Source organism: Salmo salar, chromosome ssa09, assembly GCF_905237065.1.
Source record: "Salmo salar chromosome ssa09, Ssal_v3.1, whole genome shotgun sequence".
Lineage (NCBI taxonomy): Eukaryota > Metazoa > Chordata > Actinopteri > Salmoniformes > Salmonidae > Salmo > Salmo salar.
Window position 1 is genome coordinate 14292654 of NC_059450.1, and position 27737 is coordinate 14320390.

General features: G+C 44.5%; 1 protein-coding gene across 7 annotated transcripts in view; it reads right to left on the reverse strand.

Annotated features, from left to right (window-relative positions):
- The window catches only part of LOC106610767 (myelin transcription factor 1-like protein), a 127821-nt gene that overhangs the window by 10292 nt on the left and 89792 nt on the right, over positions 1-27737 (reverse strand). For 6 of the 7 annotated variants that reach the window (XR_006770930.1, XM_045723410.1, XM_045723409.1 and 3 more), the window contains exons 8-18: positions 22454-22588; positions 17332-17422; positions 15592-15702; positions 14647-14873; positions 13869-14134; positions 7523-7729; positions 5035-5156; positions 3658-3726; positions 3378-3440; positions 2987-3070; positions 74-295 (exon numbers count right to left, since the gene is read on the reverse strand). Coding sequence is in view for 6 of the 7 variants with exons in the window: in XM_045723410.1 (XP_045579366.1) it covers positions 74-295; positions 2987-3070; positions 3378-3440; positions 3658-3726; positions 5035-5156; positions 7523-7729; positions 13869-14134; positions 14647-14873; positions 15592-15702; positions 17332-17422; positions 22454-22588 (1597 nt within the window). In the remaining variant the exon portion in view is untranslated. The remainder of the gene's footprint in view (positions 1-73; positions 296-2986; positions 3071-3377; positions 3441-3657; positions 3727-5034; positions 5157-7522; positions 7730-13868; positions 14135-14646; positions 14874-15591; positions 15703-17331; positions 17423-22453; positions 22589-27737) is intronic. The other variant, XM_045723412.1, reaches the window with a different exon arrangement.

Consider the following 27737-nt stretch of genomic DNA (forward strand, 5'->3'; position numbering starts at 1 on the left):
GATCAGTGAATATATCAGGGAAGGGATAAAGAGAGGATGCATTATGGAATATTGATTCAGGACCCAGACCCACCTCCGGTGCGTGAGGAAGCTCCCACTGACGTGGCCTGAGCCATCACAGCCTGGGGTGGGACAGGACATTCCGTCTGTCTTCCCAGCCTTCCATGTGAACTGGGAGCCGTTCATGTAGCCGTCCTTCTGCCGCTTAGCAGCTAGGGGGCAGCCTGACGCACTGCGGTGAGACGCATACTTCCCCGTCACGTGACCCTGACCATCACAGCCCGGGACCGGACACCTGTTGATGGCAGAGGGATGCTGTGGTTATTCTAATAACCAGGGACTGGAGTTTCTTTCTGACAAGATCCCAGAGTTTTTCCTGATCAGGATAAATTGTCAGGAAGAATTGTGTAATTACATAGTTATTGCAATGCCACATGGTCTATGTAATGTAAAGTTGGACACATAGTTTCATGGGTGCCTAAATTTATTGAAATATCATTACAGAATTGAATGCAGTTTGCTTCGAGTACCAGTATGCATAATGGGAGAAAATAAAGCACACATACAGTTGAAGTCGGAAGTTTACATACACTTATATTGGAGTCATAAAAACTCCTTTTTCAACCACTCCACAAATGTCTTGTTAACAAACTATAGTTTTGGCAAGTCGGTTAGGACATCTACTTTGTGCATGACACAAGTAATCTTTCCAACAATTGTTTAGAGACATATTATTTCACTTATAATTCACTGTATCACAATTCTAGTGGGTCAGAAGTTTACATACACTAAGTTTACTGTGCCTTTAAACAGCTTGGACAATTCCAGAAAATTATGTTATGGCTTTAGAAGCTTCTGATAAGCTAATTGACATCATTTGAGTCAATTGGAGGTGTACCTGTGGATGTATTTCAAGGCCTACCTTCAAACTCAGTGCCTCTTTGCTTGACATCATGGGAAAATCAAAAGAAATCAGCCACGACCTCAGGAAACAAATTGTAGACCTCCACAAGTCTGGTTCATCCTTGCGAGCAATTTCCAAACCCCTGAAGGTACCACATTCATCTGTACAAACAATAGTACGCAAGTATAAACACCATGGGACCACGTAGCCGCCATACCGCTCAGGAAGGAGATACGTTCTGTCTCCTAGAGATGAACATACTTTCCTGCGAAAAGTGCAAATCAATCCCAGAACAACAGCAAAGGACTTTGTGAAGATGCTGGAGGAAACAGGTTCAAAAGTATCTATATCCATAGTAAAACGAGTCCTATATCAACACAACCTGAAAGGCCGCTCAGCAAGGAAGAAGCCACTGCTCCAAAATCGCCGTAAAAAAAACTGACTATGGTTTGTAACTGCACATGGGGACAAAGATCGTACTTTTTGGAGAAATGTCCTCTGGTCTGATGAAACAAAAATAGAACTGCTTGGCCATAATGACCATTGTTATGTTTGGAGGAAAAAGGGGGAGGCTTGCAAGCCGAAGAACACCATCCAAACCGTGAAGCACGGAGGAGGCAGAATCATGTTGTGGGGGTGCTTTGCTGCAGGAGGGACTGGTGCACTTTACAAAATAGATGGCATCATGAGGTAGGACAATTATGTGGATATATTGAAGCAACATCTCAAGACATCAGTCAGGAAGTTAAAGCTTGGTCGCAAATGGGTCTTCCAAATGGACAATGACACCAAGCATACTTCCAACGTTGTGGCAAAATGGCTTAAGGACAACAAAGTCAAGGTATTGGAGTGGCCATCACAAAGCCCTGACCTCAATCCTATAGAAGATTTGTGGGCAGAACTGAAAAAGCTTGTGCGAGCAAGGAGGACTACAAACCTGACTCAGTTACACCAGCTCTGTCAGGAGGAGTGGGCCAAAATTCACCCAATTTATTGTGGGAAGCTTGTGGAAGGCTACCTAAAACGTTAGACCCAAGTTAAACCATTTAAAGGCAATGCTACCGAAGACTAATTGAGTGTATGTAAACTTCTGACCCACTGGGAATGTGATGAAAGAAATAAAAGCTGAATAAATCATTCTCTCTACTATTATACTATTTTACATTCTTAAAATAAAGTGGTGATCATAACTGACCTAAAACAGTGAATTTATAAAATGTCAGGAATTGTGAAAAACTGAGTTTAAATGTATTTGCCTAAGGTGTATGTAAACCTCTGACTTCAACTGTATATATAATCACTCCAACTTAAATATAAATAAAAACACCTTAAATCTGGTCTAATCTGTCCCTATGGCAGTTTATCGCACTGACACAGATTAAAGTAAGTCAACGTTAAATCAGCAGTCAGCACTATGGCTAATCAGATGCAGTGAAGCTGCAAATGTTTCAACACATCATATTTCCCCAATGGATTATGGTTATAACTCCCCTTGGTTTTATTAATCTATCAATCAGGCTTATTCTATTTCCAGAAACAGTCAGAATCTCTTCCCCTTCCCTGAAATAACGCAGAAAAAACTGATCCAAACCGCAACACAGTTCCAAATGCTTTCAGAAAGTCCTAGAACTTTTCTCCAGCAGCCAGTGCTTATTTTAGGCTGTTTTAGTGGAGATAGATGGCCGTGTGAGACAGACAGACTGACGCACGGACAGGCCAGGGCGTTGGTTTCCTCTCAGCACCACAGAGAAATCAATGGGAGGATTTAGGTAGAATCCAGATCAATCTCTGTCTCAGCTAGTGATCTCTGTATCTCTATGTGATGCCAACACAGCAGATCCCTATTCAGGACAGCCCTCCTTCTAAAACCATGGTAGGCTGGGGGTTTCCCAGCTCTGTTTCAATCTAATCTGTTAAAATGTTGTGTTAAGAACACTAAGAGTCGGTTAAGGGCATCAAATGTCATTGGTTAAGGGCATCTAGAAAATGGGTGAGCTCTGTAGTTCCCTGAATCTTTGAGAGGTGTTTGGGAACACTCAAACACTGGGAGACCACGTCTCATTCATGGCAGGCTAACTCTACCTGATGGGCTCCTGGTCCTCCTTGTCCTCTTTACTGTGTGTGATCTTGATCCCACTCTTCCTGGCCCGAGGACACCCTGATAGACTGCAGAGGAAAGGCAACCACGTCAATGACAGATATTACAGACAAAGAGAACTCTGACCCAGGCTCAGAGGTTTATGTCCAGTCTAATGCCTGTGTGATGAACTACAGGTGTGTGTGTGTGTGTGTGTGTGTGTGTGTGTGTGTGTGTGTGTGTGTGTGTGTGTGTGTGTGTGTGTGTGTGTGTGTGTGTGTGTGTGTGTGTGTGTGTGTGTGTGTGTGTGTGTGTGTGTGTATTTACCTTCTGTGTGATGAACTACAGGTGTGTGTGTGTGTGTGTGTGTGTGTGTGTGTGTGTGTGTGTATTTACCTTCTGTGTGATGCGTAGTTGCCAGTATTATGCCCAGAACCATCGCACCCCGGTGTCGGGCACCTGGGACAGAAAGCACAGCGAATCAGGGCCTACAGTAATCAACAGGTCTTGAGGGACACACTCAAAAACCACATCTATAATGTATTTCACCGTAACAGTCAGTGGAGTGTATTAGCTTTGTCTGAGGAACTAAAACCTGTTTGATAAATTATACCTTTTTCACAATATATCAAAAAAAGAGGAAAGAAAAATAAGAATGAAACATCTCACGCCTTACTTGAGCTCTTGTGAGTTGGTGGCCATCATACTTCGAATGCTTTTGTCAGCTAAAGGACAGCCAGAGAGACTGAAAGATACCAGGACAACGTTAGTGAGGCAAACAAGAGAGAGTACCCACCGCTGATGACAGAGACACATACTGTACAATATGTATATACTGTAGACGCACACACACACACACACACACACACACACGCACACACACACACACACACGCTGACACTGACACTGACACTGACACTGACACACAGACTGGAATTGCAAGAAAGCCATGATGCGAGTGCAGGGGGGAATTTGGGTCAGTAATTAAAAAATGTTAACTCTCTGAGTGATAGCCTGTGTAGAACACAAAGCTTTTGTTTACATGCTCTGTAAGTTCATTGGCTAGATTCCTTGACACAATTATTGAGTATCTGGTAGGCCTATGTCAACCATGATGATACTGTACTTGGACTCAAAAGGTTAACTGTAATCGTACTCAAAAGGTCAACACAGAGATGTGCATTCTGGCTGCATTAGGCTGACAGGATAGTCGAGGTAAGCTGAAAACAATAAATCCAAGAGACTTATTCCACCAGGAGAAAATGAAGTCACACCTTCTATGTGACACGTAATCGGCAGTCACGTGACCTCTCCCGTCACACCCAGGTGTTGGGCATCTGTCACCAGAGAAATAGACACAATGAAACCATAACGAGAGGAACATAAAATAAAGACATAGAAGGTTTGTTTGTGTCTTTCTTGTTGGCTGATTTGTTTTTCATTGTTTCCAGTTTAGCTTCACTGTCTGCAAAATTGGTTTGTTTAGGACCCCGTTCTAGGGCGCAGCTGCAACATGAAGAGGTACTGATGTTTTATTACAATAAAGCATCAACATAAGAAGCCATCAATACACTGGATGAAGAGCTGTGGATCAAATGAAAAGCTGGCAGAAATGTGCACTGCAAATGTAATATGCCAAGGAGAAGAGGTGGGTGGTTCCTTTGAAGCCAAGGAAAAGAACAGAGACAAAAAAGAAGGGAAAGCATAGACGGAGGGGGTGAAAAGCAGATGGCAGCAGGGGGAGTGGAGCTGAGTGGAGTGGTGGCACACACTCCACAGGAGGCTGCTAAGGGGAGGACGGCTCATAATACTGTCCAGAACGGAGCGAATGGAATGATGCATTTGATACATTCCACTTATTCTGCTTCAGCCATTTCCATGAGCCCACCCTCCCTAATTAAGTTGCCACCAACCTCCTGTGACACACACACACACACACACACACACACACACACACACACACACACACACACACACACACACACACACACACACACACACACACACACACACACACACACACACACACATATCCCATCCAGGTCAGTCTTACGTTATCAAGTCCTTCTTGCTCTCCTTGCACTGGGCGTACTTGGGTTTGGGGCTGTGCATGGTGACGTCACCAGAGTAACCTCTCTCCTCCAGCAGATCCCGGAACGGGTCCAGGTCATCAGGCTAGATGATGAAGGGGATTAAGGCGAGAGAAAGAGTGGATGAGAGAGAGGGATGGACGAGAAAGAGAGGGGGAACGAGAGAGATTGGGACGAGAGGGTGAACAAGAGAGAGGGATGAGAGAGAGAGAAAGAGACAGAAAAGAGGAGAGAGAGAGACAAAGAGAGACAAAGGGAGATACACACAGTCAGAAAGATGGCGTGGACGGAGGGAGACTATGGATTGAAACTGACAGGTCTGACAGACCAACTATCTGTGGAGTTGCACTGTGGGTGACAGAGGGCATGGGTAGCATGGTCCATCAGGCTGCCAGTGGCTGCCAGCTACAGTTTAAAGCCGTCCCTGGGCCACCAGCAGGCTAGAAGAGGGGCACAACTATCTTAGTCCAATGCCGCTCTGATATATATGTATATATATTCTTCATCCATTCCTTACATAGATTTACGTGTATTTGGGGTATATGTTGTGAAACTGTTAGATATTACTGCACTGTCGGCGCTAGAAGCACAAACATTTCACTACACCCACAATAACATCTGCTAAACATGTGTATGTGACCAATAACATTTGATTTGATTTGATTTGACACACACACCAACAAATACCAACTTAGAGCACAATTGGTTGGTGGCACAGTCACTGGCTCGGTGAGGAAGAATGCCTACTTCCCTAACCAGGGGTATTACTCAGACCTTCAGAGGGTGGATTATCAGCCTCACACACACACACACACACACACACACACACACACACACACACACACACACACACACACACACACACACACACACACACACACACACACACACACACACACACTCACACAGAAATAGAGAGAGAGCTGCCTTGGCACTCTCAGAGCCTTAGAAGCAGGTCTCTTTAAAACACAATGGCACTCTGCTCTCTCAATTTGTATGCAAATGGCTGCGCCTGTCTGGCGGGCTGCCAAGGTGGTGGCTGAGGAGGCTCTGTCATACCGTCAATCTGGGCTGTGGAGAGAACGCAGCACTCAGGAAGTAGAAATAATGCCGTTTACAGTACCACTGTTGGGATCCTGGGAGCACCTAAGCCAATTTGTTTGAGTGTTTGCGAATCAACAGAAGAGACTCCGAATGAGGAGTCTGGAAATGCTGTTGTGTATATAAAGCATTCTTTGAGGATTGACGAAGTAAAGGACTTCTTACCACGGCAGACTGGAAACGTCAGGACTATCTCTTTAGACGAAAAACCCTGGAGTTTTTAATAAGTGCTGCATATTACTATATTCGAGCTATCTATTTGCATGACTATTTACAGGATTATATGAGGAAAACCTGATAGAGAGACTCTTTGTTGTGCTCCAGTAGGCTTCACTATGTTGTGCTTCCCTATGCCTATTACCCTCAACACAATGGAATCAGAGTTAGGTGTTTGGCTGAGCGTTCTAATGCAGTACTTAACAGATACCCTAGATGGCACTGTGGTGAAGTCCTAGATCGCTAGTGTCCGACTGCAGGCTGGCTTTGTCTACAGTGCAGGCAGCCAGGCGGGGCAAGACTATTGATGTAAACCATCTATTTTCCTTTGTGTACAGTAATGCCCCTAAAGACAGGCAAATATATCCAGCACATATTGAAGAGCATTGGGCTGGGTCATTTTGCAAGGTCCTCTACAGCGCAAAAACTGGCACACATTCACAGGCTTGCACACACGCAGGCACGCTCACATGCACACTCACACGCACGCACAAATACACCCCCACACACACTGATTTCCTGCAGTCTTTTGACGAGAAGAGCTATTTAGATTCCCTCCCAATATTTATTTGCATAATTAATTCTGGCGAACAGCAGAGAGACACAGCCTACCTCTGTCTGCTGTATGGTGATGCCGATGGAAATTAACATACAAATAATGAATTGTTTTCCTTGAGAACTCCAAGTATGACTTTCCAATCAGTCAACCTGAGATCTGGGCTGGTGTTAAAAATGACCTCAACATGAAATGGGAGTCTTATACAAAAAGGAACCAACAGAAAGTCCTTGGAGACAGATGGCTTGGGTTGGACAGATGTGAACCACAGTAGGTACTGTATGGACTGCCAAATGGATGGGTGTTGTTGAAATGCAGTGGGGGACTTCTGTATGTAGGTCTTTGTGAATCTTAATGTTAGATGTATGTACAGTACGCAAGCTGTTTGTTTACATGCAGGATATTTGAATGCTGCCGTGTAAAAGTTATTCGAGTACTGAGGTACTGTGAAGCTAATGTTATAGAAAGTCACTGAATGATAGGATAGCCTCATCCCACAATCCGAGTTCCAGGTTAGAGTAGTGCTCGGCATCATCATCTGATCATCATTAGCATCAACATCCTTCACATTTTAGTACCTCTTTGCTGTCCTCGTCGATGCATTTGATCTTGGCGTAGTCGACCGGCAGGTCCCAGCAGTCATCCCCCATGCCGTAACGCATCAGAGCCTGGCGCTGAGGAGACATGGGCTCCAGGGGGGTGAGCACCGCACTTACGCCACCCCCCAGACGCTGCTTCATACTCAAGTCTAATGTCCCGTTCTCATCCACCTCTAGGTCTGGGTTCTGGAGGGAGGAAGATAGACAGGGAAAGGAGGAAAGACGGGAGGGGCAGTAGGAAGGAGAGAGGGAGGAGAAGAAAGGCAAAGCAACATTCAGCTCAAAAACCTTATATATATATATATATATATATAAGGGCTATATACATATATATATATGTGTGATTACATAACTCTCCAAATATTTCCTTCTGGTAAGAAAAAGGCATGGTGACTGGTGGGAGAGACAGGGTCATCAGTGGTAAAGGGCAAGGGAGCAAATGTTGTGATCCTGCACTAATCCCTCTCTCCCTCTCTCCCTCTCTCCCTCTCTCCCTCCCTCCCTTAGAGTGTCTGTAACCTCCACAGCCAGAGGGAGCAGATTGGGGCCTGGCTGGTTTGAGTGTGATGTGAGTGGATTTGGGCAGAGAGACTGGGCTGTGGGGTTAGAGGTTGGCGGGAGGGCAACGCTGGGCGGCTGCATAGGGACTGCTGCTAGTCAACCAAAAACACAATAAATATCACACAACAAACAGGGACACAGACAGGCTTGAATAATCAGCCAAAATGCTCCCTCCCTCTCCTACCCAGCTGAATATCCATGTACTGCAGTGGAGGCAGCTGAGGGGAGGACGACTCATAATCATGGCTGGAATGGAGTCAATGAAATGGTATCAAACACATCAAAACATGGTTTCCAGGTGGTTGATACCACTCTATTGACTCCATCCCAGCCATTAATATGAGTGTTCCTCCCTTCAGCAGCCTCCGCTGATGTACTGCATCTGGTGAACATGGGCACAGTAGAATTCTGCCATGTTTTTGGAGGGGGCTGGAGGGGACGGGTAATGTCAATTTGTCACCCTTCCCTTGCCCTCATTAACATCCCTAACTCCAACCCCCTCCACTCCCCCTCTCATCTCCTCCTCTCCTCTCTTCTCCTCTCCTCCTCTCCAGCCAAGGCACGCCTGTTTTAACAGTGATTCCACACGCCACTCCCCCTAGGCTGGACTCTCCCTGTGTTCCAGTGGAGCAAAACCCAGCTTCCGCTTCTTTGTGACGCACATAGGCTTGTATAGTCTTCTGGGCTCAGAGGTTAGGGTACTGGGGTGTGCTTAAAGAGTGTTGGGCCAGTAACCGAAAGGTTGCTGGATCGAATCCCCAAGCTGACAAGGTAAAAATCTGTTGTTTTGACCCTGAGCAAGGCAATTAACCCACTGTTCCCCGGGCGCCGAAGACATGGATGTCGATTAAGGCAGTTCCCCGCACCTCTCTGATTCAGAGGGGTTGGGGTAAAAGCTGAAGACACATTTCAGTTGAAGGCATTCAGTTGTATAACTGACTAGGTATCCCCCTTTCCCTTTCCAATAAAATGAGTAAAGCACACATACAGTTGAAGTCGGAAGTTTACATACACTTAGGTTGGAGTCATTAAACCTCTTTTTTCAACCACTCCACAAATGTCTTGTTAACAAACTATAGTTCTGGCAAGTCGGTTAGGACATCTACTTTGTGCATGACACAAGTCATTTTTCCAACAATTGTTTACAGACAGATTATTTCACTTATAATTCACTGTATCACAATTCTAGTGGGTCAGAAGTTTACATACACTAAGTTGACTGTGCCTTTAAACAGCTTGGAAAATTCCCGAAAATGATGTTATGGCTTTAGAAGCTTTTGATAGGCTAATTGACATCATTTGAGTCAATTGGAGGTGTACCTGTGGATGTACACTGCTCCAAAAAATAAAGGGAACACTTAAACAACACAATGTAACTCCAAGTCAATCACACTTCTGTGAAATCAAACTGTCCACTTAGGAAGCAACACTGATTGACAATACATTTCACATGCTGTTGTGCAAATGGAATAGACAACAGGTGGAAATTATAGGCAATTAGCAAGACACCCCCAATAAAGGAGTGGTTCTGCAGGTGGGGACCACAGACCACTTCTTAGTTCCTATGCTTCCTGGCTGATGTTTTGGTCACTTTTGAATGCTGGCGGTGCTTTCACTCTAGTGGTAGCCTGAGACGGAGTCTACAACCCACACAAGTGGCTCAGGTAGTGCAGCTCATCCAGGATGGCACATCAATGCGAGCTGTGGCAAGAAGGTTTGCTGTGTCTGTCAACGTAGTGTCCAGAGCATGGAGGCACTACCAGGAGACAGGCCAGTACATCAGGAGACGTGGAGGAGGCCGTAGGAGGGCAACAACCCAGCAGCAGGACCGCTACCTCCGCCTTTGTGCAAGGAGGAGCAGGAGAAGCACTGCCAGAGCCCTGCAAAATGACCTCCAGCAGACCACAAATGTGCATGTGTCTGCTCAAACGGTCAGAAACAGACTCCATGAGGGTGGTATGAGGGCCCGACGTCCACAGGTGGGGGTTGTGCTTACAGCCCAACACCGTGCAGGACGTTTGGCATTTGCCAGAGAATACCAAGATTGGCAAATTTGCCACTGGCGCCCTGTGCTCTTCACAGATGAAAGCAGGTTCACACTGAGCACGTGACAGACGTGACAGAGTCTGGAGACGCCGTGGAGAACGTTCTGCTGCTTGCAACATCCTCCAGCATGACCGGTTTGGCGGTGGGTCAGTCATGGTGTCGGGTGGCATTTCTTTGGGGGGCCGCACAGCCCTCCATGTGCTCGCCAGAGGTAGCCTGACTGCCATTAGGTACCGAGATGAGATCCTCAGACCCCTTGTGAGACCATATGCTGGTGCGGTTGGCCCTGGGTTCCTCCTAATGCAAGACAATGCTAGACCTCATGTGGCTGGAGTGTGTCAGCAGTTCCTGCAAGAGGAAGGCATTGATGCTATGGACTGGCCCGCCCGTTCCCCAGACCTGAATCCAATTGAGCACATCTGGGACATCATGTCTCGCTCCATCCACAAACGCCCCGTTGCACCACAGACTGTCCAGGAGTTGGCGGATGCTTTAGTCCAGGTCTGGGAGGAGATCCCTCAGGAGACCATGCGCCACCTCATCAGGAGCATGCCCAGGCGTTGTAGGGAGGTCATACAGGCACGTGGAGGCCACACACACTACTGAGCCTCATTTTGACTTGTTTTAAGGACATTACATCAAAGTTGGATCAGCCTGTAGTGTGGTTTTCCACTTTAATTTTGAGTGTGACTCCAAATCCAGACCTCCATTGATTATTTTTGTGTGATTTTGTTGTCAGCACATTCAACTATGTAAAGAAAAAAGTATTTAATAAGATTATTTCTTTCATTCAGATCTAGGATGTGTTGTTTAAGTGTTCCCTTTATTTTTTTGAGCAGTATATTTCAAGGCCTACCTTCAAACTCAGTCCCTCTTTGCTTGACATTAAGGGGAAATCAAAAGAAATCAGCCAAGACCTCAGAAAACAAATTGTAGACCTCCACAAGTCTGGTTCATCCTTGGGAGCAATTTCCAAAAGCCTGAAGGTACCACGTTCATCTGTACAAACAATAGTATGCAAGTATAAACACCATGGGACCACCCAGCTGTCATACCGCTCAGGAAGGAGACGCGTTCTGTCTCCTAGAGATGAACGTACTTTGGTGCGAAAAGTGCAAATCAATCCCAGAACAACAGCAAAGGACCTTGTGAAGATGCTGGAGTAAATAGGAACAAAAGTATCTAAATCCATAGTAAAACGAGTCCTATATTGACACAACCTGAAAGACCGCTCAGCAAGGTTGAAGCCACTGCTCCAAAACTGCCATAGAAAACTGCACATGGGGACAAAGATCGTACTTTTTGGAGAAATGTCCTTTTGTCTGATGAAACAAAAATAGAACTGTTTGGCCATAATGACCATCGTTATGTTTGGAGGAAAAAGGGAGAGGCTTGCAAGCCGAAGAACACCATCCCAACTGTGAAGCAAGGGGGTGGCAGCATCATGTTGTGCGGGTGCTTTGCTGCAGGAGGGACTGGTGCACTTCACAAAATAGATGGCATCATGAGGTAGGAAAATTAAGTGGATATATTGAAGCAACATCTCAAGACATCAGTCAGGAAGTTAAAGCTTGGTCGCAAATGGGTCTTCTAAATGGACAATGACACCAAGCATACTTCCAACGTTGTGGCAAAATGGCTTAAGGACAACAAAGTCAAGCTATTGGAGTGGCCATCACAAAGCCCTGACCTCAATCCTATAGAAAATTTGTGGGCAGAACTGAAAAAGCGTGTGCGAGCAAGGAGGACTACAAACCTGACTCAGTTACACCAGCTCTGTCAGGAGGAATGGGCCAAAATTCACCTAACTTATTGTGGGAAGCTTGTGGAAGGCTACCTAAAACGTTAGACCCAAGTTAAACAATTTAAAGGCAATGCTACCAAATACTAATTGAGTGTATGTAAACTTCTGACCCACTGGGAATGTGATGAAAGAAATAAAAGCTGAAATCAATCATTCTCTCTACTATTATTCTGACATTTCATATTCTTAAATAAAGTGGTGATCCTAACTGAGATAAGACAGGGAATTTTTACTAGGATTAAATGTCAGGAATGGTGAAAAACTGAGTTTAAATGTATTTAGCTAAGGTGTATGTAAACTTCCGACTTCAACTGTAGTAGCTCAAGCTAGTTTTTTTTTCATGCTCTGGACGATATGTGACTGGATTCAGGATCGTTGGAGTTTGACGCTATTATGGTGACAAACCAGAATCAGCCTTTGTAGGCCAAAGATAGACATCAGTGTTTCCCCTATATTAATTTAATATATATAATATATACATTTATTATATTGTTGCCGCCACTCCAACAAATATGGTCATGGGCATGGAGAATGGAGAGAGAATGGAGAGAGAGAAACTTTGAGGCAAGGCTAAAAGCTATCAGCAGGAAAGAGAGATATTTTCATGTGGCATGGTATGTGTGTGCTTCAAATTAATATGCATATACCGCATGTGTGTCATTGTGCGTTAACGAGCATGTTTGTTTCCTCACAGACCACATGATTGTCATCTGACCCCCAGGTAGCCCCCGCCCCCTGTTGCTGGGAGGAGGTGGGTGCAAGAGATTGTGGGAGGGGTCAGTGGCTGCTTCCCCAAATTACTTCCACCAGCCTCCTCCAGCTCCTAAAATGAAACAAAGTTATTCTCTCTCAGCATTCATGAGTATTCCTCAGTCTCCCTCGCTTTCACTCAGAGAGATGGGAATGGAAGTAGATGAGGAAAGACAGACAATGTGAGAAAAGCAATGACATGACTGGAGGTGTTCAGATGAAAGAAGGTTGAGAATCTCCCTGACGTTTCCTGTCTCTACCTCTGCCTTGGAGCCTCCTGTCTGTCTGTCTGTCTGTCTGTCTGTCTGTCTGTCTGTCTGTCTGTCTGTCTGTCTGTCTGTCTGTCTGTCTGTCTGTCTGTCTGTCTGTCTGTCTGTCTGTCTGTCTGTCTGTCTGTCTGTCTGTCTGTCTGTCTGTCTGTCTGTCTGTCTCGCCTATGGAGCAGAAATGGACAGAGAGGAAGGGAGGAAGAGAGAGGAAGTCCTGATTGGTTAAGGCTCTTCTGCCAGCTGAGTGCACTCCGCTCTACCTCACGCAGAAGGCCTCCCTATTCACCTGCTCGGCGTCTCCATGCTGATAATGCAGGGATACCGGCGCCTTATCTCCTCCTGATGACATATTGGGCTCGCGGCGTGTCGGCGGAGATCCGTCCCATCCCGCCGTGCTCCCTATCTACCTCACCTGATCCCTGGAGGGAAAATATAAAGCTGTCCTGCTGAGCGCCATTCGAGAGACACAGCCGTAGATATCTCTTTAACAGAGCGCCAGTGTGTGTGGCTAAAGAGACCATATCGTGCTCACTCATCACTGCTCATATTACCTGGCAGGACAGAGGAAGCTTGGAGCTGGGAGAGTAAGGCCTCTAGTAGTGGGATGGGAAGGTGGTTCGAGGATATTATTCAAAGGTCTAACCAATACTATGATACTCTATGTTAGACCACAGGAGATACTCTACGGTTGACCACAGGATGTCAAGTTGGATTTGAATATTTCCAGTTGGCCGAAAGTCAACCTCTATGTAAAAAAAAAAAAAACTGTAGTGTCCTCCTCTCACGTCCTTCGAATATTGTACATTACATACAATCCCATTATCTCATGTCGACTCTACTGAAAAGTATCAGCTCTGAAGGCTTTATAAAGAGTTGGTCACTTAACCACGCCTACCCGAGAGCAGAGATCCTGGGGTTTTCCTCCCAGACCATGGGGCATCTCTCTGCAGCGCGTGGACAGGTTGAGGATGGCCCTGGCGGCCATGTGGGCAGCCTCCATGTCGTGGGTGTAGTCGAAGCTGCTCTTACTGCAGGTGGAGCTGGCGCTGCTGCCCCCCCCTCCGCCCCCTCCTCCACAGCTCAGGCTGCTACTGCTGCTGCTGGGGGCGTAGGTGCTGTTCGGGCTGCTCGCTGAGCTGGAGTTCTTACAGTAGCGCTTAACTGGAGGACACAAGCACACAGAGATAGGGGTAGTTCATCCGCAAGTATAGACAAACGCACGGAGCGGCAATACTCTTACTGTCGTTTTGTAAGGTTCTGTATTTTTTTTCTTTGTCAACCTTGTGTTGTTTTGATTTATCTGCCTGTTTATGACCATTGCCTGCCTGTGACCACGATTCCTGCCTCCTGCGAAGGCGAAATAAACACCTGCCGCGCTCTGCGCGTGAATCTACACCTTTTTCTCCCTGAGTATTTGACTACAAGTTTGGCTGTGGGGGATGCATTCAACAATAAAGAATTTGGGAAGTTAAAATATTGGTGAATTTGGAAAGACTGGGCAAAAATACAATGAATCTGTGGAGAAAAAAGGCTTGGAGTACAGACCATTCATAAACCAAACCAGGGAGGGAAGGATATTCATTAGTCTACTGACACAATATTCATATTGACTACCTGAACAACAATAAAGTAGGTAACAGATAAAACTGAAGTGCCAGGATGATGGACTCTACCATCATATCCTTTAGGAGAAGTGTCCCTGCCTTGAAGCTTGGGTGCGATGGCCCGTTTGCCGTAGACATTGTTGCCGTGGCTGCTGTCTGTGAAGCTGCTGTAGTCAAAGCTGGTCTTGGAGTACTTCTCCAGCTCCTTGGCCAGGTTGGAGCGCGGCGTGCTGGTGGACACGTTATTCTTGTAGCCGTACTGAGGGATCTCCAGCTGTTTCACAAAGCACATAGGCCTGGAAAATAAACCACGAGGGGGTGTAGGTTGGACAGAGCAGAGGCACCAAACATCACGCAGGGGAGGGGAGGTGGGAAGGGAGGAGAGGAGGGGGGGAAAGGGTAGGGGAATGTAGAAAAGGGAAAAGGCAAGGCAACAGTCAAGTCTAGCCTAAGAGAATCCTTGGATTTAGCTTTCAGTTCATCTAAGCTACATGTCTATGCTGTTTCCTGAAAATGTCACACCCAAACACAACTCATAATTAAAGCCATGCATTTTCTCTGATATTATTTTATAAAAATGTTTTTATCTAGAAACTATCAGAGCTTGAATTAGTGATGCAGTCTAATTGGATAGAAATGTTATATCTACCATTGCATATCAAAACAACTTTTGTTGAAATTATTGAGCTCTTTAAAACCCAATAAAGGCATTCACTGTATAAACAAGAAAATTAATGTGGAGCGTCTCCAAACTATAACTGTCTGAGAGATCAAAAGATAAAGAAATCAAACAGACATAGAGAAATATGAAAATCTATAATACAATAATTAAGAAAACCTTCCAACATTGACTGACTAATGCAAGCAGAGTTATAGTAAGGTAGGATATAAATTGAACGAAACCCAACCCTGGTAGAGTATTCAATTAATACATTCAGGCCGTTGGACTCTGCATCTACCAGTGAGGTGGTCCCTATGGAAGATGAGTGTGGTGTGGGGATCAGTGAACAGTACCTGAGCACGCGGTCAGAGCCCTGATTAGACTTGGAGGAGCCATCGCACCCGATGCTCTTCTCCTGGGCTTTAGCCAGCTTCTCTGCTGCAGCGATTGGACACCCCGACAGGCTGAAAGGACAACAGAGGGGGGATGAGTATGACAACCAGTAATGGAGGTGAGAATGATCATATAAGAACCGATATAATGGTCCCATTCAATGCATCTCTGTCCACCTGTCTGTCTGCCTGCAGGTTTGCCAGCCTGTCTGTTTGTCTGTCTGTCTAACTGATAATCCATCTGCCTACCTGCCTTAAATGAGTTTTTGGTTAATTTCCAATATCATACATTTTCATCAAACGTTTTAAATAACAACAACGCAGTTGGTTATTATAACAGATTGCTTTTTTTTGGTTGAGTGGCTTCAGAGGATAAGCCAACTGCACACGCACACAATCCTGTCCCTGCTACCCAATCCACACAAACACACCGGCCAAACAACCTCCCAAAACACACACACCAACCTCCCAAGGTTAATAAAGGACATGTTATTGCAGCACAGCTGTTTGAGATACTGCCAATCAACCACATTTAACAAAGGCTCTGATCATTATATGTTATTTCACAAATTCTTCTTTATAAATGTTGTGAAGTGTAAAGAGACTTCAAGTCCCAGCAGAGAGGTTATTCAGATCATGGCCCTGAACCAGTGCAGGTGGAGGGAGAGGTGTCTTCTCGAGGTGTGAGTATCGGTTAGTAGGTGTTCATTTAGGTGTATGTGTGTTTTGCAAGTGTGTGTGTGTTAGTGTACATGACTGTCTGATAAGTTGAGTGTGTGCATGTCTGCGTGTGTATGTCATGTGTATCTGTATGTGTGAGCGTGTGCATGTCTGTGTGTGTGTATGTACCGTGTGCCTATGTGTGAGTATGTGTGTGCATGCCTGTCTGAGTGTCAGTGTGTGAGTGACACTGTGCTCAGCAAGAGAGAACTCCAGTCTTCCCAGGTCTGTAGCCTTCCTGCTCTCCTGCCAGAGTGGTAGAGAGGTGCTAATGGCTGCTGATGCACCCTGACTCTCACAAAATCTGCTGTGGGTGACACTCAACTCCTTCTCATCCTTCTCTCTCCTTTCATTCTTTCCCGCTCTGATCTGCTCCCCTTCTCTCTCTCTTTCTCTCTCAGCTCTCTCTCTCTAGCCGTGTGACAGGAGAGGGGAGCACACGGCTATTTCAGTTCCACCCTCAATACCAACACCCATACACACAGCTTCTCTCCCGGAAACCTTGATCTGTGATTCTTTCATTTGAGGTGTGGATTACAGCATTTCACGCGTGACTCCAAATTTAGCATTAGACAAGCAACCACATAATTAGGCATGGTTGTGGTAACTGAGATATCCAAAGCCAAATACTTTTGTAAGCCCCTTTCCCATCGCAATCAATAAAAATAGTGACATTTGTGCAACAATATACAGACACAAAATTATTGGCAAGTAGATGATACAATTGTAAAATAAATCAATCAAACAATAAACACTTGAGCAAATAAATAGAACATAAACAAAAGGAAAAAAATAATCATGAATATCAAGTAAAACATTTAATAAAGAAAATATACTAATAAAGAGGAAAGAAACAAGGATAAAGTAACAACCCGTCATTGGAGGGAAAGAAATAAAATCTCCAACTGAACAAAAGGTGGACGTAACACAGATGATCCTGGCATTTCCCAAGATGGCTGCCAGTCCTGTTGGGCGACTCACCTTCTGTGGGAGTTCCTGTTGCTATTGACATGGCCGCGTCCCGTGCAGCCCAGTGTAGGACACTTAAGAACATTCTCATACATAGCAAGGACTTCACACAAACAGACAAACAGACATACAGGAGAGCGATAGAGAGAGATAGGGAAGGTTAGAAGCCCCACAAACAGACAGTATCATTAGTGTGTGAGAGATTGAGCAGCTTGGTATTATCATCATCGTTATCATTAGGATCTGTCCCAGCAATTTGAGATGACCTCCTTCCTCCTCCCTATAGAGCAGTACAGTCTGAAAGGGCAGACAGTGTTTGTTATTGCCACCATACTGGTTTCACTGCTATAGCCTTTTGAGATCAGTGTTGATTGAAGAAGGAGAGTATAGTGAAGAAGAAGCCATCTAAAATCCCTTTTATACACAGACCAAAATCCCACTAACTTAACATGCCTGTATTTTTATACCAGCTTTTTGATATATCTGAAAGGGGTAGGGTGTAAAACACGGGGAAAAATAAAAGCCACCTAAAGAGGTTGTCGTTATTCCTGCATTTTCACAGACCCTGTAACCAAAATACAGGTATTGGATCTGTGTGAACGGTTCTCTGCTTTTTTTTGCAGGTAAATTCATGAACACTTCACTTGTTAACACTTGTTTAACACTTGTATAAAACCTCCCTAATTTCAACTGAAAACAGCACCCATGGTTTAACAACACCTCCCATCTGTCCCAAGTTGCCAGTTACCCACTGATATGTATAAAAGGGGAAAACCTACAAATAGGTTTGAAGTAAGGGGCTGTTTCAAAGGAGTCATATAAATATTGCCATATTTTTTTTTGCAGGTAACATACCAAATCTTCTGTCTGAAATGGGTATAAGAATACTAGCCTAGGACATAGCCAGAGACATAGAACAGAGGCAGCTTGAGGGATGCAGAGAACAGAACAAGTAGCCAACGGATAATACAACAGAAGACATGCCAGTAATTCACGCATCGTGCCAGACACATACAGTATATTTATTTTCTATATACAGTATATTCTGTAGACTATACTCTTTATTATCATCCACCCATTTTTAGATGTTCCTTCTTTCAATAGCATTTACCATTAAAACAGTCAAATTGGTTAATTCAATTGGTTTTAATTGATTTATTTGGATCCCCATTAGCTTTTGCAGAGGTAGTAGCTTTTCTTCCTGGGGTCCACACAAAAATATAAAACACGACAAGTAACAAAACATTGACACACTGATAGACAAGAGCAGTCAGTCAATTTCAAAATACAACAATATACAAACAATACAACTGAAGGAAAATATGTAGATTGTGTGCGTTACAGTGTGATAGTGTGGTCTGCGTGTGTGCGCGTGTGTTTGTTTGTGTGTGTGTCACTTTACAGTCCCTGCCATGAGATGTTTTTTTTATAGAGGTCATTTTATGTTTACTTGAGTAATAGGAGATGGAAGGGAGTTTTCATGTGATCATGGCTCTGTATATTACTATTGCCGTGAATTTGTTTTGGACTTGGGGACTGTGAAGAAACCTCTGGTGGCATGTCTTGTGGGGTATGTATGGGTGTCTGAGATGTATGTTATTCGATTATGCAGACTATCTGGAATTTTCATCACAGTAATATTTCTCATAAAAACTAGAAGAGAAGCAGTTGATCTCAGAACATCGGGGCCTCCCGAATGGCACAGCGGTCTAAGGCACTGCATCGCAGTGCTCGAGGCGTCACTACAGACCTGGGTTTGATCCCAGGCTGTATCACAACTGGCCGTGATCGGGATTCCTAGAGGGCGGCACACAATTGGCCCAGCGTCATCCGGGTTAGGGTAGGGTTTGGCCGTAGGGGCTTTACTTGGCTCATCGCACTCTAGCGACTCCTTGTGTCGGGCCGGGTGCCTGCAGGCTGACCTCCGTTGTCAGTTGGACGGTGTTTCCTCCGACACATTGGTGTGGCTGGCTTCCGGGTTAATCAGGCGGGTGTTAAGATGCGTGGTTTCCTTATTTAAAATGTCAGTGAGCTCACTGGCTTTGGGTTCTGACATGTAGAGTGTGGAATCATCCTCATACATAGCCATTCAAGCTTGGTGTAAGACCAGTGGCAAATCATTTGTAAAAATAGAGAAAAGTAACAGCCCAAGGCAACTGTCCTGAGGGACACCGCACTTTACATATCAGATGTTAGAGAAGCTTCCATTGAAGAACACTTTCTGGGTTCTATTGGATAAATAACTCTCCAACCATGTGATGGCAGGTCATGTAAAGCCATAAATAACAATTTATGATCAATAACACCAAAGGCTGCACTGTATCTAACAATACAGCTCCAACTATCATCTTATTATGCATTTATTTTAACCAATCATCAGTCATCTGAGTCAGTGCAGTACAAGTTGAGTGCCCTTCTCTATATTATGCCTGCTGAAAGTCAGTAGATAACTCCATCAACTTACTAAGAACAGGCAGCAAACTGATTAGGCGGCTGTTAGAGCCTGCAAAGGGTGCTTAACTATTTTTAGGCAGTGGGATTACTTTAGCTTCCTTCCACACCTGTGGACACACATTCCTTTAGGCTTTGGTTAAAGATATATCAAATAGGAGTGGAAGTATAGTCTGCTCTCCCCACGGCAGCCAATTAGAGTAATGATCTGTCTACGGACGTCTCTAAGGGACCCCGGTTGAGAACCACCAGAGGGGAGGGGGGTGAGGAGAGGGGCCAGAAAGACGCCCCGCTGTATGGGTTAAAACTGCTCTTTGAGTCAGCTTCATCATTATCACCCCCTTACACTCTGACCCTCGTCATCCTCACTCTCTGGCATACTAATTCGAGCTCAGAAGAGCTAATTGGGCAAGTCCCTCCACCTCAACACGCTGAGAGCCAATACATTGTGTTAGATTATATCACTACTTTCCCTGACCATGACAAAGAAACCGTTATAATGACTGGAAATGGTTGGATTTGCCTGTCTTCATTCACTGTACGCATAGAGCATCGTGGAACATTTCACAAAAATAAAAAAGCAGTGATTCCTGAAAAGTGTACGCTACAGAGGTATTGTGTTTTGTACTCTCATTCATAGGTACATCACTTTCAGGAACAAAAACAAAGATCTGTTATGAGGGGATTAAATATTTCACATTCAACAATGAGCAAACACGAAAATGAACTTGTAACGTCGCTTCATTTTAATATCCTAGATTTCCCTAGGAAGTGTCTTGTGGACTGTGTGATTGCTAAATGAAGACCTTGCATTAATAATCTATTGTCCACTACACTGTAAATGTGTTAATAGACAGGCAGGCTTTTATCTCCCTCTGCCTCCTCGCTGTCAGCAGGTGTGGTGTGTTTGTGTGTGTGTGTGTGTGTGTGTGTGTGTGTGTGTGTGTGTGTGTGTGTGTGTGTGTGTGTGTGTGTGTGTGTGTGTGTGTGTGTGTGTATGTGTGTGTAGAGGACATTTGGGTCTGTCTGCACTGAGAGGCCATTGACCACTGATGGACAGGGAGAAACTTTGTGGCTAGCTGCTCCATGGTGGATAATGGATTTTAAAGCAGAGTCCTGTCGATACCTCACATAACCGTCTGTGTATCTGCGTGTGTGTGTGAGTGAGTGTGTGTGTGTGTGTGTGTGTGTGAGTGAGTGTGTGTGATTTCCATACAATGACCCTTTTCTGCGTAGTCAGACTGTGAGTTGCAATTAGAATGTATATTATTTAATTCCAAAATGAAACATTTATGCTATTTTTTACAGAACGTCAGCTTGATCAACACAAATAAGGAATAGGAGAAGGAACACGGACGTTACCTCCAAAAGATCCTATGACAATCGATCGAAGCCTATTTCGAAATCCATTTTGGGGTTTGCACCCTCAAGGTCAAAAAACTCCCACCATCCTAATCCTCTAGGAGTACACATTTATACCTTGGTGCTTTAACTAGGCTATAACTAGGCCCAGGAGTCTTTCCTGGTAAGGTCACAAGGTCAGGGAAAACTGCTAGCTCTAAGCATGGTACTCAAAGCAACACAATGCATGTCTGTTAACTGGCTACTTTATAAGGCCATGTCTTATGTTAAATGATTTATGTGCCATTATAAAAAAAAAGGCCTATTTTATTTTAATAGCAGTCTGGGTCATGGCAGATCATAACGTAATCTTCTGATTCTGGGTTAATAGCACGTGTTGAAGAGAGTTTATTGAGAAGTTTGCACAAGGTGAATGAGACCAAATAACCGGGGTGCCTATTCGCTGAGGGCTAATGTTGATCTGCTGCAAAAAGCCGTAATACTTCTCTTTTATTCAACTGAATTTAATTGAGCAAAGAATACAAATAACTTTATGGGGTTTATTGTGCGGTGGAGATTGATAGGCGTACTCAGTCTTACTCACTGCTGGTGACTATGGCCAGACAGAGACAGTTGATTTTTCTACAGGCACTTAACAGTGTTACCAAGCAGAAGATAGTTTTATAAATCATGGTCTTAATTATATCTCACTTTGTGAGGTAAACATCATATGAATTTAGGGAGTCAAAGTACAGTAACATGCAAAAAAATTTATTAAGTAAAATAAATGATCTGAATCCAACAGTGTGTGGGAATGTCAAGTGCTGTGAAGCACTGGCTGTTGGTCAGCAAGAATGAGTGATGTTAACTCATTGGTAGACAGTGCTAGAACAGTCCCACCATTCACTGCTGTACTCTGCCATTCATCTCTGAGGCCTTGTTTCCCCCCCATCATTAGACAGTAGATTGGACAGGTAATCAGTCATAGACTAACACAAGCAAATCCATGACCCCATGCATGCAAAGGTAACGCCAGGAGAGCAGCTGTAGTCCGCATGACCTCCCAGCGCAGTCCCCACCTGACTAGCAAACACAGAGCAGCCATAACGAACGTGGAACAGCCACAATAAACACACACCACTCAGACAGAAACAAAGAGAAACCAAAACATGCAGACCTTGCAATGCAATACATCAGACAAACCCTGCAATAAACTGAGAGCCACTGGCTTTGTAAGCAGGGTCAATTCAATTTCAATTCCAGAATTTGAAACAGACTTAACTGAAACTGAATTTACCCCAGAATGGTAAACTTAAGTAAAGTGTGAAAGTGCAGTTCTTACTTTCAGGTGGCACCCTGTCTTTGTGTGGACAGCCAGACAGGCTCCGATGGTGAGGGTACAATCCCGTCACGTGACCTGTGCCATCACAGCCCGGTGTCGGGCACCGGCTCTCTTTCTTGTCTCCACGCGATGAATCTGAATACACAAAAACATAGGGGCAGAGAGAGAGAGAGAGAGAGAGAGAGAGAGAGAGAGAGAGAGAGAGAGAGAGAGAGAGAGAGAGAGAGAGAGAGAAATTTGCTTGCTTCATTGAAAACAGCACATTTTAACACTTCCAGCAAACCCAGTGACCCTGTCAGAACGAAGTGAAAGTCATTGTGAACAGTGTGCTGCTAATGCGAGAATGCTTATAACCACAGCAACCAAACAACGTCATTTGAAGAATTGTTGAGGCTAAAAGCGGTATCACAAACCTGCCACTGATTTCACTAAGCCGACATGGGACCTTGCGGGAACATAACATAAGGTTAGCTATATCGTCGCCATAGTAACAGAACATATTTCACACCACTTGACAAAGTCTTGTTGAATAAAACCACAGCTGTAGGAGTGAAGAGCATGTGTTGCCATGTCCAAGACAAAGTAAGTCAGATTTCTTTCAACCAATTATTTGCACTGAAGGTCATTATTGGTCAAAATAAGACACGCACACATGCACACCGGAGGGGATTGTCTTTCCCTTGCCCAACCTTACCCTCTCTATTTCTCCAAACCCGATCAGATAGTGTTACCATCCAAAAGCAGCGATGGCATCGCATGCCAACCGGCATCAGGTGCAACAGCCCACCTTCAAATGTCTTCAACTGGGAAACAAGATCATGGATAGTTCTTTGGTGTTAGGATATTCAGTAGCTACACTCAAATACACTGCAAATGCAATGTATATTTGGAATTCCATAAAATAATAGTAAGGATCTCAACTGTTCCTTGGCTGATAAGCTGTTTGTGAACCACAAAAACACAGAAATAATAGATGTTCTGTGCGTCATTTAAGTGGATGAAAATATTTGGTACGGTAAGGGGGAGAAGGGGAGGAAAGGGGTAAAGAGCAAAAGAGAGAGAGGGGATGCATTTCCTTTCACATCTTCCACAGAGTAACAGTCAAAGTGAGAGAAAGAGAGGGGGGATGAGAGAGAGAGAGAGAGAGAGAGAGAGAGAGAGAGAGAGAGAGAGAGAGAGAGAGAGAAAGGGTTAGAGTGAGAAAGACAGAGAAAGAGAGGGAAGTCAGAGAGATAGAGGTGCTCTTAAAGGCAGGACCACAGAGAGACAGTCTGCTAAGTCAAGTTTGAAAGGCTTCAATGACCTTCACCTCCACCACTTACTGAATAACCAAAATAAACACAGACACAGGAAGACGGACTGGTAGAGAGAGAGGGAGGAAAAGACAGAGACAAAAAAAGACAGAGAGAAAAATAGAGAGGGCGAGATAGTACAGCAGTGGAGGCTCCTCAGAGGAAGGGGAGGACCATCCTCAGTGAATTTCATAAAAATATAAATAGTGAAACATGAAAAAAGTTATCCTTTTTAGATAAAACTATCCTAAATATATTCACATCACCAAATAATTGATTAGAACATACTGTTTTGCAATGAAGGTCATAGACTTATTGAATGCAGGGGCACAACTTTCACTGGGGATGGGGAGACAGGTCTAGTTATTTAACTAGACAAGTCAGTTAACAAAAAACTCTTATTTTCAATGATGGCCTAGGAACAGTGGGTTAACTGCCTTGTTCAGGGGCAGAACAACAGATTTGTACCTGTGGCAGCTCAGGTATTTGAACTTGCAACCTTTATGGTTACTAGTCTAATGCTCTAACCACTAGGCTACGCTGCCACCCCAGTTATCTATCAGATAGCAATATGAGGTGGCTATTATTACTATCTAACAGCCATTGTTGTTTTGGAAATGTTTTGTAGCCTTTGTTCTGCCCCGTTTCACAAGTAAATGAACTTGGATAGCTTTCGCCAGTTGATGTACCATTAGAGAGAGCTGGCCAAAAGTTGGCTAACATTAGCTATTCTTTTTGCCTCAATCACACTAGACCTGAATCAAATTATGAAACCATCAGTCAAATGATTGAATGTTGATATTCTGACGTTTTTATAGTGCAATGTGAATTTTATATGTCAGTATGGCAATGTAACGTTATTGATCTGTCAGTTTCCCTAGCTAATTCCCTCCTTTTCACACTGACACAGTAATAAACAGCTCTAACGTTAAAGGCTTCACTGTCATGGTGCACAGTAGAGGTCTGCGTGGGACCAATTTCTTCATCCTGCTCCCGCTCCTGCCACTACTGCTGGCTTTCTGTCCGACTCCCACTCACTACAAGAACTGGTCCCAAACCCAACTGCAGTCTAGCAATGTTATTTTAGGTGTATGTGACGCAGCTCTCTTGCCAGCCATGGTCCAAGCAATTTTGCACCCTACAGGCAAAATCAAAAGCGCAAAAATAATAGGTTGAATTACCAGAGATTTGTACATGGCCCTTAAATTGTATTGCTGGGCTATATCAGCCAATATGCTAGATGTGTCACATCCTGATCTGTTTCACCTGTCCTTGTGATTGTCTCCACCCCCTCCAGGTGTCGCTTATTATCCCCGGTGTATATATCCCTGTGTTTCCTGTCTCTCTGTGCCAGTTTGTTTTGTTTGCCAAGTCAACCAGCGGTTTTCCTTGCTCCTATCTTTTCCCAGTCTCTTTTGGTTCTAGTCCTCCTGGTTTCGACCCTTGCCTGTCCTGACTCCGTACCCGCCTGCCTGACCACTCTGCCTGTTCTGTCTTCAAGCCTGCCTATCACTTTGTACTGTTTGGACTCTGATCTGGTTACTGAACCCCTGCCTGGCCTGACCTCGAGACTGTCCTTCGTCTGGTACTGTTTTGGACTCTGACCCGGTTTATGAACTCTCGCCTGTCCCCGACCTACCTTTTGCCTACCCCTTGGGTTAATAAATATCGGAGCTCAACCATCTGCTTCTTGTGTCTGCATTTGGGTCTCGCCTTGTGTCCTTATGAGATGTAGTTTGAAGAGAGCAGAGTTGGTGAGACTTGGGAGAAATATGGGGGATCAATATTTAGGCCTATTTCTAGGCAATGTAGTAAACTATAGCATAATCATATGCCTATTTAGGAAGTACATTTCCTTGGAAAGATAACTGCCCCTTGCTTCTCCACCCATGCATAGGCTATAGCAGGGGTGGGCAAACTTTTTGGGTTGAGGGCCACATTGGGATTTTGAAATTCAACGGAGGGCTGAATTTTTTGTCCAAATCAATTTGCGGGGCCTCCCGAGTGGTGCAGCTCTCTAAGGCATTGCATCGCAGTGCTTGAGGCATCACTACAGACCCGGGTTCGATCCAAGGCTGTGTCACAGCTGGCAGTGACTGGGAGACCCACGAGGCGGCGCACAATTGGCTCAGCATCGTCTGGGTTAGGAGAGGGATTGGCAGGCCGAGATTTCCTTGTCCCATCGCGCTCTAGCGACTTCTGTGGCGGGCCAGGTGCATGCACGCTGACACAGTCACCAGGTGTACAGTGTTTCTTACAACACATTGGTGGGTCTGGCTTCTGGGTTAAGCGGGCATTGTGTCAAGAAGCAGTGCGGCTTGGCAGGGTCGTGTTTCGGAGGATGCATGACTCTCGACCTTCGCCTCTCCCGAGTCTGTACGGGAGTTGCAGCGATGGGACAAGACTAACTACCAATTGGATACCATGAAATTGGGGAGAATAAATGTATAGTTTTTATTTTTTTATATATATATATTTTGTAAATGTCTCGTCGGTCAGATTGAAGTGGGCCGTACTTTGCCCCCCCCCTTGGGCTATAACCTACTCTATTTAATTGAGGCCACATACACACACCTGATCCCGCAGGTATGGCTACTGAACTGGAAGCAGCAAGAATGATGACAGCGACACTTGCTACGTTTTGCATAGGCCTATAGGATATAGCCTACCTTTTAGGAGGAAGATTTGCAGGCAGAGACAATAACGCTCGCTCACCATAGTAGCCGTACCTATGTGCGTGTTGTGCCTTTTCCTTTTCAATGATTACATGTTTTGATTGTACTTCGACTCACATTGGCTGAGCGCCCTCTACTTCTTTCCATTATCAATATACAGACACTATCGTAAACTACAGTCTAATCATATTTAAGTTAATTTCATATTCAAGTTAACTGTGAAGTGATTCTCTGCCCATGTAGGCAGCCTACTCTATTTCAAAGAGACCACACATACTAGGCGCACTTGAACTCTCACACCCAACTAGGAGAGGTAGGCTACTGAAGTTGAAGCAGCAAATTATGTGTGAATAACGTGAATAATGCGAAAAACATGTGCTTTTAATACTATAGGTAGGCTAACGCATGCAAAGCAGAAAGTTTCCAAATAATCTGTGGGACCCAAAAAATATTTTCATCCCAAAGTCATCTGTCTGACCACACGCTCCCGCCCGCAGCATGAAAAATGCAGACCTCGCCGCAATGATCTCTGTCAGGACCTACAGGTCTTAGCAAAATCAGACGGTGACAGATGTCCCAGCAGGGTCAGACAGCCAGGGAAGACCAGTCTACGGAGCTGAATTTGGCAGTACATTAACAATATCAGTGAATGACACAAAATTCCATCTTGAATTGATGGGTAAACCTACAGTAGCTACAGGACAGCATCTTAATCTTACAGCTACAGTCTGGAATCTGGGAATAATGGTAATTTCAATTATTGAATCATTGATTCTCGTCTTGGATAATATAATATCTAAATATACACCAAGGTAATTATTTTTAACGCCTAATTTTAAGAGGACCAGATGGTGACAGGGGTCACAGCAAGGTCAGGCAGCCAGGGAAGACCAGTCTGTGATGGAGGTGAGGGGAATTTTTTCAGATAAAACACTTTCTTCTCTCTGTGCAGCAAACACTGGACAAGCCAGATGCTATTTTAAGTCAGTCTGACAAACCTCCAAAGTTGATTTAGAAACTGTATCAAGGGTTGATAGGAGCTTTTCCCCGATGGCACAACACATGTAAAACAAAAATGTGAGGAAGACCTGGGATACTTTTGATGATGATGAATGGATACAGATATGTTAGAATGCCCAGCCACGTTCATATAATCTCAGACACAAATTAGTGCAGTTTAAGACCATCCATAGAACGTTCTATATGCCAGTGAAACTGAATATCATGGACTCAGAAATTGTACTATTCTGCAGGAGGTGTAAAGCACAAAGGGGACATATGTGCATGTGTTACGGTCTTGTGAAGGCTGGCTGAATT